The sequence below is a fragment of the Somniosus microcephalus genome, chromosome 1, assembly GCF_052327205.1.
Source record: "Somniosus microcephalus isolate GS21.2 chromosome 1, FLI_Smic_1.0, whole genome shotgun sequence".
NCBI classification, from domain to species: domain Eukaryota; kingdom Metazoa; phylum Chordata; class Chondrichthyes; order Squaliformes; family Somniosidae; genus Somniosus; species Somniosus microcephalus.
The window spans coordinates 9103327-9120088 of record NC_140987.1 but is presented as its reverse complement, the minus strand read 5'-3'; the positions used below and the strand labels follow the sequence as shown (position 1 = coordinate 9120088).

Genomic DNA, 16762 nt, shown 5'->3' with positions numbered 1-16762 from the left:
GGGGGTGAGGGGGGGTTGTGGGGGTAGTTTAGGGTGAGGTGGTGTTTTGGGGAGGGTGGTCGTGGGAGGTGGGGGGTTTGGGGGGTGAGGGGTTTTGGGGGGGTGAGGGGGGGGTTGTGGGTGGTTTTGGGTGAGGGGGTGTTTTGGGGAGGGTGGTTGTGGGGGTGAGGGGGGTTTCGGGGGGGTTGTGGGATGGGTATTTTTGGGGAGGGGGTCACTGAGGGACAGACGAGGGAGATGAGGTCACAGTGAGTCCCACTGGGGAAACCCAGGACTGTTACCCTAGTGTTTAAGCCTCTAACCAGCAGCAGCTCACTCAACTTCTCAGGGTAACTGGGGGAGGGCAATAAATGCCAAGCTTGCCCGTAACACGACGCCCACATTCCGTGAATATTTTGAAGAAGTCACACTGTGTCGGGAGTGCTGTGTATTATTAGCCACATACAAACACCGAGCTCTTTTATTGAGTTTCCTGTGCTCCTTTCACTGTTAAATATTTTGGTACAAATTAATAGACATTTGCATTATTTTTTATACAGAAAATTACAATTTCTTTTTGCACAAAAGGGAGTCAGTAAACATAGGACGCGATGCACAGATACTGAACAATTAATTTGTTATCACACACACTCACGACAAGGGGACACAGGGCAATCTGTGGGTAATAATCACAGGGCAATCTCCATTGTTTTTGAACAAACACAACATATAACAGAGATGCATTAAGGAACATGGGTCGCCATTTATCATCTTGTCAACAACTCAATGAGCCTGGAGGGGTCAGGCTGTGCGAGCCCGCGGCACCAGCGACACACACACACACACAGAGCATTTCAGCTTGGGTCTTAGTCTGTTAGAGCCAATCTCAGCCTCACCACCAGAGGGAACCTGCCAGCTCTCTGCTTCAAACCTCTCCGTGACAGGCGGCCAGGTTGCCCGGTGAGCCACAGCCCTTCCTCCACAGGCCAGGAGGGCCACAGAGTCACAGAAATTTACGGCACAGAAGGAGGCCGTTCGGCCCATCGTGTCCACGCCGGCTGACAAAGAGCGATCCCAGCCTAATCCCACTTTCCAGCTCTTGGCCCGTAGCCCTGCAGGTTCCGGCACTTCAAGTACACATCCAAGTACTTTTTAAATGTGATGAGGGTTTCTGCCTCTCCCACCCTTTCAGGCAGTGAGTTCCAGACCCCCACCACCCTCTGGGTGAAAATATTTCTCCTCAAATCCCCTCTAAACCTCCGACCAATTACTTTAAATCTATGACCCCTGGTTATTGACCCCTCTGCCAAGGGACATCGGTCCTTCCTATCCACTCTATCTAGGCCCCTCATAATTTTATACACCTCAATTAAATCTCCCCTCAGCCTCCTCTGTTCCAAAGAAAACAACCCCAGCCTATCCAATCTTTCCTCCGAGCTAAAATTCCCCAGCCCAGGCAACATCCTCGGAAATCTCCTCTGCACCCTCTCGAGTGCAATCACATCCTTCCTGTCATGTGGTGACCAGAACTGCACGCAGTATTCTAGCTGAGGCCTACCTAGTGTTTTATACAGTTGAAGCATAACCCCCCCTGCTCTTGTATTCTATGCTTCAGATAATAAAGGCAAGTATCCCATGTGCCTTCTTAACCCCCTTATCTACCTGTCCTGCTACCTTCAGGGATCTGTGGATATGCATTCCAAGGTCCCTCTGATCTTCTGCTCTTCTCAGTGTCCTACCATTTATTGTGTATTCCCTTTCCTTGTTATCCCTCTCCAAATGCATTGTCAGAAGGAGCCACTGGATAGGAGCAGAAACCCAGCCTGAGAATTATAGCCCCACCCCAACTACTGCCCAGGTGAGATCAGCTAACCCGGGGGCTGCTGCTAGGTGCAGAGAAACTGCCGTTTCCTGGGGTAAATTATTTGTTTTCAACTCACACATGATTAGATTTATTACTGCAATATTGCTCAATAATCAGGGATAGATTCATTACTGGGAACGGAACGCTAAACAAACACTAATATTACAGCACTAAATCTACTCACACATCAGGGAGAGATTAATTATTGGCTCATATCTCTTTCTGTTTAGGAGATTGAGGGGTGATCTGACTAAGGTGCTAAAAATCTCAAAAGGATTCGATCGAGTAAATACAGAGAAGCTATTTCCTCTGGTCCGGGACTCCAAAGCAACAGGGCACAACCTTAACATTAGAGCCAGGCGGTTCAGGGGTGATGTCAGGAAGCACTTCACACAAAGGGTGGTGGAAATCTGGAACTCTCCCCCCCAAAAGGCTGTGGATGGTGGGGGTCAATTGGAGCTTTCAAGACTGAGATTGACGGTTTTTTGTTAGGTAAGAGTAACGGGGTAATGGAGTGAAGGTGGGAAAATGGGATTTGAGGTACAGATCAGCCGTGATCTAATTGAATGATGGAGCAGGCTCGAGGGGCTGAATGGCCTCCTCCTGTTCCTAATGTTCTGATGTTACTATTACAGGCCCATAAAAATGAAAAATGGAACCTGTAATTTGTATCTGCAAGCGTATGGTAAATATCTGTCTTCCCCACTCGGCGTAATCTGGAGGTGCCAATCACCCGACATCATAGAGCCTGTCCAATCAATGGATTAGAAATGGAGTGGCTTCTCCGATGGGCGGATGATTACATACGAACATTTGAATTAGGAGTCGTCGGCCACTCGGCCCCTCGAGTCTGCTCCGCCATTCAATAAGATCGTGGCTGATCCGATTACTCCACATTCCCGCCTATCCCTGCTAACCTTTCACCCCCCTTGCTTACCAAGAATCGATCTACCTCTGCCTTAAAAATATTCAAAGACTCCGCTTCCACCGCCCTCTGAGGAAGAGAGTTCTAAAGACTCACGACCCTCTGTGAGAAAACATTTCTCCTCATGTCGGTCTTAAATGGGCGACCCCTTATTTTTAAACAGTGACCCCTCGTTCTAGATTCTCCCAGAAGAGGAAACATCCTCTCCACAGCCACCCTGTCCCGACCCCTCAGGATCTTATATGTTTCAATCAAGTCACCTCTTACTCTTCTAAACTCCAGCGGATACAAGCCTAGCCTGTCCAACCTTTCCTCATAAGGCAACCCGCCTATTCCAGGTATTAATCTAGTAAACCTTCTCTGAACTGCTTCCAACGCATTTACATCCTTCCTTAAGTAAGGAGACCAATACTGTACACAGTACTCCAGATGTGGTCTCACCAATGCTCTGTATAACTGAAGCATAACCTCCCTACTTTTGTATTCAATTGCCCTCGCAATAAACAATAACATTCTATTAGCTTTCCTAATTACTTGCTGTACCTGCATAGTAACCTTTTGCGATTCATGCCCTAGGACACCCAGATCCCTCTGCATCTCAGAGCTCTGCAATCTCTCACCATTTACATAATATGCTGCTTTTTTTTTTATTTGGCAGGCGATGGGTGGGTGTGGGGCTCCGATGGGTAACTGCCGAGCCGATGATGGTGGAAACTTTCTCCATAGAACACAACAAGAAGACGGTGGTGTTGAATTTGCACAGGACCTTCACTGGAGTGTTGTGCCCAGTTTGTGAAGTCCATTATAGGAAGGAGATAAATGCAATGGAGAAAGGATGATGGGTTATGAATGGAGATTTGAGAAGTTAGTGCCTATTTCACTGGAGCGGTGAGGTTTAAGGAGCGAGTCTCAGCACACCAGCCTTTGCTCGATTCAAACCCAGGTGCCAGAGTTGGAACACATGCATCACCCGCTCTCCCAGTACTTCGGGATTTTATCATCCTCCCAATAAACAAACCCCCAACAGTTTGCTTATGGACATCTTCAACTACACCCAGTCCCCTGGTACCATCATCAAGAATAACAGAATGGCTTTAATATATCAATGAGAGTCAACAGACAGGCACCCACAGAAAGATCTGGAAACACTGGTTATAGCACTAGGGTTATAGGCTCCGAATCACACGAGGGGAGGGACACAGAGGAGCGAGGGTTGGAGATCGTCAAGTTGGATTGGGCCCTCCTTCTTCCGCAAGGTAATTGAGTCTGATGACAGTGCTGATAAAGTCTCCCAGCTCCACGAAGTCCGCTGTCACAATGTTGACTCCATTCTCTCCGGGTTTTTGTGACCGGATCCATTGCATCATAGCAGGAAGAGCCCTGTGAGTGAAAATTACAGAACAAGGAATGACAAAGAGACATGGGCAAGAGTTCACCGGGGCCAGGAAACACTCCCCTTTTAACAGATAAACCTCACCTGACCACCTTCTCCCCGTATCCCCAACCCCATCCCACTGACCCACCCACCTTCGCCCCGTATCCCCAACCCCATCCCACTGACCCAACCACCTTCGCCCAGTGTCCCCAACCCCACCGACCCAACCTTCTCCCCATATACCCCAACCCGACATACCCACCCACCTTCTCCCCATATCCCTCAACCCTACCTTAAACCTGTATCCCCAACCCCACCCCACTGACCACCTTCTCCCCGTATCCCCAACCCCACCTTCTCCCTGTATCCCCAACCCCACTGACCCACCTTCTCCCCATATCCCAAATCCCACCTACTCCCCAAATCTCCAACTCCACCTACCCACCTTCTCCCCATATCCCCCAACCCCACCTACCCACATCCCGAATCCCACCTACCCACCTTCTCCACATATCCCCCAACCCCACCTTCTCCCCATATCCCCCAACCCCACCTACCCACCTTCTCCCCATATCCCCAACCCCACCTACCCACCTTCTCCCCATATCCCCCAACCCCACCTACCCACCTTCTCCCCAAATCCCCAACTTCTCCCCATATCCCCAACCCCACCTACCCACATTCTCCCCATATCCCCAACCCCACCTACCCACCTTCTCTCCAACCCCACCTACCCACCTTCTCCTCAAATCCCCAACTTCTCCCCATATCCCCAACCCCACCCACCCACATTCTCCCCATATCCCCAACCTCACCTACCCACCTTCTCCCCAAATCCCCACCTTCTCCCCAAATCCCCACCTTCCCCCCCATATCCCTCAATTTCCTCCCCAGCTTTACCTTTTTCCCTCAATCCACTGCCTCACGAATTACCCGATTGAGAATCTGGATAATGCACCAATTTCTTTGATGTACTGTGGGTGAGAGGCGATTCTACCGTATGATGGGTTAAACAGCCTCACCCGTGTTTAATGGAAGATTCTGACCGCCTTCAGGTGTTGAAAACCTCTGTACTTGACTCCTCAGTTCGAAGCTTGCTTCGTCCCAGAGGGGAGTCACTGTTGATGTTGGTCACAAGCTGCGATGCATGAAAGTGACCTACGACAGTCTTTGACAAGCATTGACAGACACCCCACAAAGACACACAGCGGAAAAAAAGCACATTGCCATGGCTAACAGCATGCTCCCGCAATCCTCGCTAACATCACGACATTAGTTTCCTTTCATTTTCTGTCCTGACAATATTTCTTCCTCGTAAATATGACGGAATATTAGTGCTGGGAATGTAAGTCTTTTCATTTCAGACACCCAATGTACAGCACGGGTTAGATACAGAGTAAAGCTCCCTCTACACTGTCCCATCAAACACTCCCAGGGCAGGTACAGCACGGGTTAGATACAGAGTAAAGCTCCCTCTACACTGTCCCATCAAACACTCCCAGGGCAGGGACAGCACGGGTTAGATACAGAGTAAAGCCCCCTCTACAGTGTCCCATCAAACACTCCCAGGGCAGCTACAGCACGGGTTAGATACAGAGTAAAGCCCCCTCTACACTGTCCCATCAAACACTCCCAGGGCAGGGACAGCACGGGTTAGATACAGAGTAAAGCCCCCTCTACACTGTCCCATCAAACACTCCCAGGGTAGGTACAGCACGGGTTAGATACAGAGTAAAGCTCCCTCTACACTGTCCCATCAATCACTCCCAGGGCAGGTACAGCACGGGTTAGATACAGAGTAAAGCTCCCTCTACACTGTCCCATCAAACACTCCCAGGGCAGGTACAGCACGGGTTAGATACAGAGTAAAGCTCCCTCTACACTGTCCCATCAAACACTCCCAGGGCAGGTACAGCACGGGGTTAGATACAGAGTAAAGCTCCCTCTACACTGTCCCATCAAACACTCCCAGGGCAGGTACAGCACGGGTTAGATTCAGAGTAAAGCTCCCTCTACACTGTCCCATCAAACACTCCCAGGGCAGGTACAGCACGGGTTAGATACAGAGTAAAGCTCCCTCTACACTGTCCCCATCAAACACTCCCAGGGCAGGTTCAGCACAGGTTAGATACAGAGTAAAGCTCCCTCTACACTGTCCCATCAAACACTCCCAGGGCAGGTACAGCACGGATTAGATACAGAGTAAAGCTCCATCTACACTGTCCCATCAATCACTCCCAGGGCAGGTACAGCACGGGTTAGATACAGAGTAAAGCTCCCTCTACACTGTCCCATCAAACACTCCCAGGGCAGGTACAGCACGGGTTAGATACAGAGTAAAGCTCCCTCTACACTGTCCCATCAAACACTCCCAGGGCAGGTACAGCACGGGGTTAGATACAGAGTAAAGCTCCCTCTACACTGTCCCATCAAACACTCCCAGGGCAGGTACAGCACGGGTTAGATACAGAGTAAAGCTCCCTCTACACTGTCCCATCAAACACTCCCAGGGCAGGTACAGCACGAGTTAGGTACAAAACCAGGAATTGTATTTTTTTATTGTCTGGTCTTATCTACCTTTAATGACCTGTGTATCTACACAATGGTGCCCTGCCACTCCTTTTAAAATCTTACTATTTATTATATATTTCCTTTCCCGGTTCTTACCTCATAAATGACTTATTTCACCTTTCTATCTGCATTAAAGTGCATCTGCCGCCTGCCTGCCCACCCTGATAGCCTACCTCTGTCTCCCTGCAATCTTCCAAAATCAGAATTTGCAAACCCCCCCCACAATTGGCGTCATGCGTAAATGTCAATCAGGTTTCCTCTTACAAAATCCAGGCCACTCCTAATGTGCGGAGATTATTTTTGGAGGTATTTTCCCAGGGGGACGTGCGGGCAGGGGGCGATATTTCCTTGACTTTGCACTAGCAGCAGAGACCTTTACTCACCAGGAACGCGAGGTTTGAATCTTTTGTCCCCCCTCTCCCTATCCTTAACCACATTCCTCCCTCTCGGCAGTGGGTGGAGGGGGCGGGTTTAACCCCAGTTTGACCGTTTGCTCCTCCTGGCCTTACCGTTCAGTAATCGTCTCCCTCAGCCCACTCGCCACACCTTTCATCACCGTGCTGGCTTTGGGGGTCAGGACCAGCTGGGACACGAAGAATGTCCCCTTACTGCGCCGGTCAGCGATCGAGGCCTGGACGAAGTGGATCAGTTTCTCGGGGTCAGTGGTGTTTGGGCAGGGAGACGGCATCATTTGACCAGGCCACAGGAAGGTGACCTCCAGCGCCACGGGGTTGTGGTAGAAGACCAATATTTGGTAGCCCTTCTCCCAAAGATACTGCAGACTCACTTCCTGGGCGAAGATCACGGGACACAGTCTATTCCCGAAACATCCCCTCAGCATTTCGATCAGCTTCTCGTGGTGGGACTTCTGCATCCCGTAAAAGTGGTTGAAGTCCAAAAAGATGGCCTCCTTGGGCTGCTCCACTAGGAAGGCGTTGATCTCCTCCAGACCTTCTCTCACCGTGGCGCTGAAGAGCCCGTGGGCGAAGTACAGCTCGTTGTCGGGGTCCCTGGGCTTGGTGGAGATCCGCAGGTCAAAGTATCGAATCCCGGCCTGCAGCTGGTCCCTGAAGTTCATGCTCTGGGTCGCCAGCCATCTCCTCATCAGCTTCTTGGCTACGGCACCGAACACGGAGACAAAATTCTGCACCGTGTCCGTCTGCTCTGGTCCAACCGGTGACGACTCATCAATGTAGAAGCTGAACGAGTCATGTGATCCTGCGGTAAAAAAATATCACGCACCTTTAATTAAAGGGATAGTCCAAACTTCAAACAAGCCCGGTTATAAAAAAAAAGAGATACTTCCCCCAACACTAACTCGCAAGGGGATATCGACAGGCTCAGTGAGTGGGCAAGGACATGGCAAATGGAATATAATGTGGAGAAATGTGAAGTTATCCACTTTGGTAGGAAAAATAGAAAAGCAGAGTATTTTTTAAATGGTGAGAGATTGGGAAATGTTGGTGTTCAGAGGGACTGGGCAATGTTCCCTCTATTTTTTTTTTTTTATCATGCACGGTTCCTTTAAATTTCCTGCCGCGGCTCAGTATCCTTTCCAACGTCAACAGCTGGTGAGCGGCCTTTGCGGGATCTCTAGATTGATGGGCGGCAGGGGGAACGTCGGGCCTGGGTGTCCTTGTACACGAATCACTGAAAGTTAACATGCAGGTACTGCAAGCAATTAGGAAAGCAAATGGTATGTTGGCCTTTATTACAAGAGGATTTGAGTATAAGATTGAAGATGTTTTACTGCAGTTATATAGGGCCCTGGTGAGCCCACACCTGGAGTACTGTGTACAGTTTTGGTCTCCTTACCTAAGGAAGGATATACTTGCCATAGAGGGAGTGCAACGAAGGTTCACCAGACTGATTCCTGGGATGGGGGGATTGTCCTATGAGGAGAGATTGAGTAGACTAGGCCTATATTCTCTAGAGTTTAGAAGAATGAGAGGTGATCTGATTGAAACATACAAAATTCTTACAGGGCTTGACCGGGTAGATGCAGGGAGGATGTTTCCCCTGGCTGGGGAGTCTAGAACCAGGGGTCACAGTCTCAGAATAAGAGGTCGGCCATTTAGGACTGAGATGAGGAGAAATTTCTTCACTCAGAGGGCGGTGAATCTTTGGAATTCTCTACCCCAGAGGGCTGTGGAGGCTCAGTCGTTGGGTATATTCAAGACAGAGATCGATAGATTTTTGAATATTAAGGGAATCAAGGGCTATGGGGATAGTGCAGGAAAGTAGAAATGAGGTAGAAGATCAGCCATGATCTTATTGAATGGTGGGGCAGGCTCGAGGGGCCGAATGGCCAACTGCTGCTCATAGTTCTTATGTTGTTAACATAATACGGTTTAAAATAATGATTGAGAAAAAAAATTGACAAAGAGATAGAGCAGCAGTGGGAAACAGTTAAACCAGCAATCAGTAGAGGCCAGGAGAAATATATTCTGCTAAAAAAAAAACTATCCAATTACAAAACACTGTGGCTGAATGAAGAGATAGGGTTAAATTGAAACTGCAGAAGAAAGGCAGGCACGAAATACACTGACAATAAAGGAGAGGATGACAAAAGGGAATACGAAGAGATTAGGAAAGAAATTTTAAAAAACTATTAGGAAAGCAAAGCGGAAACTATGAAATTAAGTTTTCAAGGAACATAAAGGAAATAGCAAAGTATTCTACAGACACATAAATAACAAATGAAAATTCAGGATCAGGATAGGGCCACTAAGGAATATACACGATACACTCACAGGAAATGGCAGAAGTTTTAAATCATTACTTTGCCTCGGTATTTACCAGGGAGACCAACACAGTGGACGTGACACGAGAAGAAATCAAAAAATATACAAAAAGACATTTAAGATAGAAAGGTGGGGGCGATAATTGATAAACTAAATCAATCTTCGCGAGGATAAAAACCCCTCATCTGGGTGGATTGCGCATATTAAAAAGGAGTTAGTGAAGAGATAGCAGAGGCACTACTGTATTACACATATATAATAATTCATTAGGAAAGGGAATAGTGCCGGAGGACTGGCGGACAGCTAATGTTATTTCTATATTTAAAAAGGAAGATAGAACAAGTCCAGGGAACTATAGACCAATTAGCTAAAAGGTCGGTAATAGGAAAGATAATGGAATCCTTAATCAAAGACGTCATCGAAAAACATCTAGAAACTGATAAATAGACAGCACGGATTTCAAAAGGGAAGGTAATGCTTGGTGAACCTTATTCATAGAATGCTACAGCTCTGAAGGAGGCCATTCGGCCCATCGTGCCGGTGCTGACTCTTTGAAAGAGCTCTCCAATTATTCCCACTCCCCCTGCTCTTTCCCCGTAGCCCTGCAAATGTTTTCCCTTCAAGTATTTCTCCAATTCTCTTTTGAAAGTTATTATTGAACCTGCTTCCACTGCCCTTTCAGGTAGCGCATTCTCACTGTGGCCGATGGCGATTTCGGCCAAACCCGCAAAATACCGTCACTTCAACATTCCACCTCAGCGCCCACCAAGCAACCCCAGCTCTGACTGTGTCCTTCTGCGGAGCAGAGGTAAACCAGGCCAAAAACCCCTCCTATTTAGGAGTCCGCTCATTCGCACCTTGTTGCATAGACAGCATCTCCAGAACCTTGGGAAGAAACTAAAGAGTCGGGTCAACTTGATCCAGAAACTGGCCAGATCCACACGGGGAGCAGACGCTCAAACCCTCCGTACGGCAGCACTCGCCCTGGTGTACTTGACAGCCGAGTACTGCGCTCCGGCATGGCTATCGAGTCCACATGTCAAATCCGTGATGTCCAGCTGAATTCTACTATGAGAATTATCACCGGTACGCTTTTATTGACACCATCACCTTGGCTGCCCGTGCTTGCAAACATCGCACCACCACACCTACACCGCGACTATGCAGTCTCCAGAGAATACAATCGCTACACCAGCAAAGATATGTCAATCCAGGCCGACTTGAACAACCTACCACTGACACCTCTCAAATCTAGGCGGCCATTTTGGACCGTCACCGAAGCCCTTCAGCAATCTTCCCTCAGCCTTGATGACCGATGGCGAAATGCTTGGAAGAACTGCGACATATGGAATGGATTCCTTATAGAGGACTCAACAGTACAACCTGAAGGATCAAACCATCCTCGCAAACAGTGGACAACCATCAACCACCTCAGAACCGGTCATGGTCGATGCTGCCACCTTCTCCATAGACAGAAGATTAAAGCGACCCTGGAGCACATGATTGCGCACTGCCCTCAGAGGAAATTCGCAGGCAGCCGACAAGATATCCCCGCTGTTACACCGCAAGCTTTGGCCTGGATATCTGACTTAGATATTGACATTCGATTTGTTTTGCTACTACCATACGGAATAAGAAGTAGTGCATTCCAGATCGCAACTAATTGGTGTGTAATAAAATGTTTCCCAATGTCGCCTCTGGTTCTTTGGCCAATCACCTTAAATCTGTGTCCTCTGGTTATCGACCTTCAGCCACTGGAAACAGTGTCTCCTTATTTACTCCATCAAAACCCTTCATGATTTTGAACACCTCTAGCAAATCTCCCCTTGATTTTCTCTGCTCTAAGGAGAAAAATCCCAGCTTCTCTAGTCTCTCCGTATAACTGAAGTCCCTCAACCCTGGAACCATTCTAGTAAATCTCCTCTGTACCCTCTCCAAGGCCTTGACATCCTTCCTAAAGTGCAGGGCCCAGAATTGGACCCAATACTCCAGCTGGGGCCTAACCAGTGTTTTATAAAGGTTCATCATAACTTCCTGGCTTCTGTACTCTATTCCACTATTAATAAAGCCAAGGATCACGTAAACATTTTTAACAGCCAACATGACCTGCCACCTTCAAAGTATTTGTACACACTCAGGTGTCAATTTATTTTCATAATACTCTTGTGAAGCGCCTTGGGACGTTTTATTACATTAAAGGTGCTACATAAATCTAAGTTGCTGTTGTTTTCTCTCTGTTCCTGCACCCCCTTTAAAATTGTACCCTTTAGTTTATTTTGTCTCTCTTCATTCTTCTTACCAAAATGTATCACGTCACACTTCTCTGCATAAAGTTTCATCGGCCGTGTGCCTGCCCATTTCACCAGTCTATCTATGTCCTCCTGATGTCGATCACTATCCTCCTCACTGTTTACTACATTTTTGAGTTTCGCGTCATCTGCAAACTTTGAAATTGTGCCCTGTATACCAAAGTCCGGGTCATTAATATACATCAAAAAGAGCAGTGGTCCTAATACCAACTGTGGTGAACATCACTGTTGTTAGTATTGTTGTTCACTGTTGTTCACTCTTGCACATTGTTGTACTTGTCTGTGCATGCCTCAGCTGACTCCGCCCCTGGCTCCACCCACATGGCCGGGTATAAAGGTGACTGCTCGGCAGCCCCCTGCCCTTTTGGATACCAGGCAACCACGAGAGGCATGCTCTGTTCTTTGGTAATAAAAGCCTGTTTGTTACTCACTTAACTCCCAGTCTTTTGTAGTAATTGATAGTGCATCAATTTTATTACCAAAGTTAAATGTTGGCTCTGAATGCTGATCAACCGATGGCGCAAAACGCTGAGCAGCAGGCGCTGCTGCAAGCCCTCAGACCAACATGCCTGGACCTAGACCCCCAAGAAGCGGGTTCATCGACTAAATTCGCACAATGGCTGCGTTGCTTTGAGGCATATCTGGAAGCCTCAACCGTGACTCTCGATGAAAATAAACTGAAAATCCTGGCCTCGAAGGTGAGCCACCAAGTCTATACTTTAATCCAAGATGCGACGACCTACACGGCGGCTATCGACCTACTGAAAGGGCAGTATGCACGCCCGGCAGACAGAGCGAGCCTGATCAAAGCCATGTGCCCCTTCGAACGGCTGAGCATCGATTTTAAAGGGCCCCTCCCCTCCTCTGACCGCAATGTGTACTTCCTCAATATAATTGATGAGTACTCCCGTTTCCCGTTTGCCATCCCTTGCTCGGACATGACCAGTACCACGGTCATTAAATGTCTGAATGACCTCTTCGCCTTGTTCGGTTTCCCTAGCTATATCCATAGCGACAGGGGCTCATCCTTTATGAGTGACGAACTTCGGCAGTACCTGCTCGCGAGAGGCATTGCTACAAACAGGACCACCAGCTACAACCCCCGGGGGAACGGCCAGGTGGAAAGGGAGAATGCGACGGTCTGGAAGGCAGTCCTTTTAAACTTAAAATCTAAGGGCCTTCCGACCTCCCACTGGCAGGAGGTCCTCCCTGCGGCGCTCCATTCCATTTGGTCGCTGCTCTATACAGCCACCAATGCCACTCCTCACGAGAGAATGTTCTCCTTCCCCAGGAAGTCCACGTCGGGGATTTCGCTACCTACATGGCTGACTTCTCCAGGACCCGTCCTACTGCGGAAGCACGTGAGGACCCATAAGGCGGACCCCCTGGTCGAGAGGGTGAGCCTCCTCCACGCCAACCCGCAGTATGCTTACGTGGTGTACCCGGACGGGCGGGAGGACACAGTCTCCATTCGAGACCTCGCACCTGCGGGTGCTCCTGAAACACCCTCTTCGCCACCCACCGCTACTCATGCCTACCCCCAGGACACAGTCCCCGCACGAGACCTCGCACCTTCAGGTGCCTGAGAGACCACCATCGCTACCTCCCATTACCCGTGCTCCGACCCCTGTAGACGGCATGCAGCAGCCCCAGGGCCCGCCAGCGGCTACACCTCCTCTAAACGAGACACCGGGTTCAACGTTGGATGCTGCACCATCACCGCCGCTGCTGAGACGCTCAGGACGGCTTACAAGGCCTCCTGATAGACTTCAGTACACGAACTTGTAGTGCACTTCACCCCGCCGGACTCAATTCTAAACAAGGGGTGAATGTGGTAAACCACTGTTGTTAGTATTGTTGTTCACTGTGTTAGTATTGTTGTTCACTCTTGCACATTGTTGTACTTGTCTGTGCATGCCTCAGCTGACTCCGCCCCTGGCTCCACCCACATGGCCGGGTATAAAGGTGACTGCTCGGCAGCCCCCTGCCCTTTTGGATACCAGGCAACCACGAGAGGCATGCTCTGTTCTTTGGTAATAAAAGCCTGTTTGTTACTCACTTAACTCCCAGTCTTTTGTAGTAATTGATAGTGCATCACAACCCTCTGGTGAACATCACTGTATATGTCCCTCCAGTCTGAAAAACAACTGAATTCTTTGAAGAAGTAACAGAAAGAGTAGATAAGGGTAATGCAGTAGATGTAATATATTTGGATTTTCAAAAGGCCTTCGCTAAGGTACAACATAGTAGACTCGTGACTAAGGTCAGAGCATGTGGAGCCAGATGACACAAAGCTGGGTGGGCGTGTGCGCTGTGAGGAGGATGCAGAGACACTCCAGTATGATTTGGACAGGTTGGGTGATTGGGATGTGGATAAATGTGAGGTTATCCACTTGTGGCAAAAACAGGGAGGCAGATTATTATCTGAATGGCAATAGATTGGGAGAAGGGGAAGTGCAACGAGACCTGGGTGTCCTTGTGCACCAGTCACTGAAGGTAAGCATGCAGGTGCAGCAGGCGGTTAAGAAGGCAAATCGTATGTTGGCCTTCATAGCGAGAGGATTCGAGTACAGGAACAAGGATGTCTTGCTGCAGTTGTACAGGGCCTTGGCGAGACCACTTATGTCTGACATTGGTGATAGGTACTCGATTGCCTTGGCCTGAGCACATGGAGTTTGATAGTGCTATTATCGTTGTATTGTGTCTGACATTGGATATAGGTATTCGATTGCTTTTGCCTGTAGAGTGTGTTTGGATCAGCCATTAAAAGCAACATGAACTGAGCTCTGCATACGGCCTCTGGATTATCTTTGCAAACGCAACATTTGGTGACGAGGATGGCTGAAATCTCTCTTCCACCACCTCCTCCCTTCCTTGCACTACCCGGTGAGTCGCCGATCCCATGGGTTCGCTGGTTACAGTCCTTTGAAACCTACTTCATTGCTCTTGGACTAGAAAATGTGAGTACATCACGGAAAAAGGCACTGTTATCCCAGTGCTTGGGAGCGGAGGGCCAGCGTGTTCTTGGGACATTATGCACAGCAGACTCAATTCAAACATATGATATGATGAGGCTGTGGCTCTATTAAGCACACACTTCTCTGCCCCACAAAGTGCCCTCCTGCGGCGATTCATTTTTAGACAGCGTCACCAACTCCCTGGCGAGTCGGTGCATCAATACGTGGCTAATTTGAGGGGGTTAGCTAGCTCGTGCAAGTTCGGTGCACTACAAGATGAGATGGTGCGTGATCAACTAATAGAGCACACCAACAACGTGAGAGTGCGTGAAAGACTGTTACTCGAGTCCGACGATCTGTCGTTGTCACAGGCAGGCAACATTGCCTTTCAAGTGGAGTCTGCAGCCGAATGTGCAGCGAAACTAGCACACACCCCCAGTGACAGCGCCCTCGGCCCCGACAGCTCTGACACGGTAATGCTCGCGCGACGACAGCAACGCGCGCTACCGCGGCAACAGTGTGGAAACTGCGGATCTCGTTCACATGCTACCAGAGCACAGAATTGCCCCGCGCGCGGCCAAGCCTGTCGCAATTGTGGAAAACAAAATCACTTTGCCAATGTCTGCCGCTCTGCCCCAGTTGCTACAAATGAACACTCTCAGTCCTCAAGCACTATAATTCACAATGTGAGCTCTGGGCCAGTAGTGGCTTTCAAGTCATGCACAATTAACCTGAATGATGTGTGCATCCCGCTGTTGTTGGATACCGGTGCCAGCATCTCACTGCTGAATGTGGACACATTCAAATGCTTTTTCAGCTCCCTGCCACACTCTGCGCCCTCCACTGCCCTTTGCGGGTATGGTAATTCAAAAATTGGACTAGTGGGCTCAGTCAACCTCAGTGTACGCTATGGAACAAAAGTTTTGCCAGATTTTTGTTTTCATGTGGCACACCAAGGAGCTAACCTGATGGGACTGGATCTTTTCACTAACCTGGGTTTTTCTCTCTCGGACACCGGCGGGTCTGCGATTCTGCATGTCGCCTCACCGTGGCGCCAAACATGGCCAGCACTCTTCGAGGGTCTGGGCTGCCTGACTGCCTTCACCCACCAGCCCATGGTTGACTCCACCGTTACCCCTGTCATTCAGCCACTGCGCCGCATCCCACTTGCTCTCTGTGACGGGGTCACAGCTGAACTAAAGCAGCTACTGGAAGCTGGCATCATCGAACCAGTTGATGCCTCTCCATGGGTCTCCAACTTGGTGGTCGCAACGAAAAAGTCAGGTGGTCTACGCGTCTGTGTCGACCTTCGAGCAGTGAATAAGGCCATAATCCCTGACAAATATCCACTGCCCATGTCAGAGGAACTCACAGCGCAGTTCTATGGTTCCATCCTGTTCTCGAAACTGGACCTTCGACAGGGCTATCTACAGGTTCCCCTCCACCCCAGCAGCAGGGACCTCACTGCTTTTGTGACACATGCTGGCATCTTTTGGTACACCAGGATGCCATTTGGACTTAGCTCTGCACCCAGCTGCTTCCAAAAGGTGATGGCCTCTGTGCTCGCGGGCATTCCTGGGGTGGCCATCTGCCTGGATGACATCGTCGTGCATGGGCCCTCGACCTCCACTCACGACGAACGCCTTCACAGAGTTTTCACGGCTCTAGTAAAACACAAGCTCGCACTGAATGGCGAAAAGTGTGTCTTTGCTGTTTCAGAAATCGAATTTGTGGGGTTTCGGTTGTCGGCTGACGGTATATCCCCACTCCAGTCAAACGTGGATGCCATTCACAGCATCCCAGAACCCAGCTCTGCAGCACAGGTTGCCTCCTTCCTTGGCATGACTGGGTACTACCTGAAGTTTTTGCCCCAGTACTCAGCCACCACAGCCCCACTGCGCCAGCTCCTGCAAAAGGATGAGCCCTGGGTGTGGTCACAAGCCTGTACGGAAGCTGTTCGCCTCCTCAAATCGCAGCTCACGTCGCCTTCAGTGTTGGCTCACTTTGACGTCACCAGCCCCACCCTCGTCACCTGCAC

The 16762-nt window shown here is 49.3% G+C and overlaps 1 protein-coding gene across 1 annotated transcript in view; it reads right to left on the bottom strand.

Moving 5' to 3' along the window:
- Positions 1 to 514: 514 nt before the first annotated feature.
- Positions 515 to 16762, bottom strand: part of plcxd3 (phosphatidylinositol-specific phospholipase C, X domain containing 3) — a 51228-nt gene continuing 34980 nt past the window's right edge. The window contains exons 2-3 of the mRNA XM_085965149.1: positions 7224 to 7932; positions 515 to 4148 (exon numbers count right to left, since the gene is read on the bottom strand). Of these exons, the coding sequence (XP_085821275.1) occupies positions 3992 to 4148; positions 7224 to 7932 (866 nt within the window). The 3' untranslated portion in view covers positions 515 to 3991. The remainder of the gene's footprint in view (positions 4149 to 7223; positions 7933 to 16762) is intronic.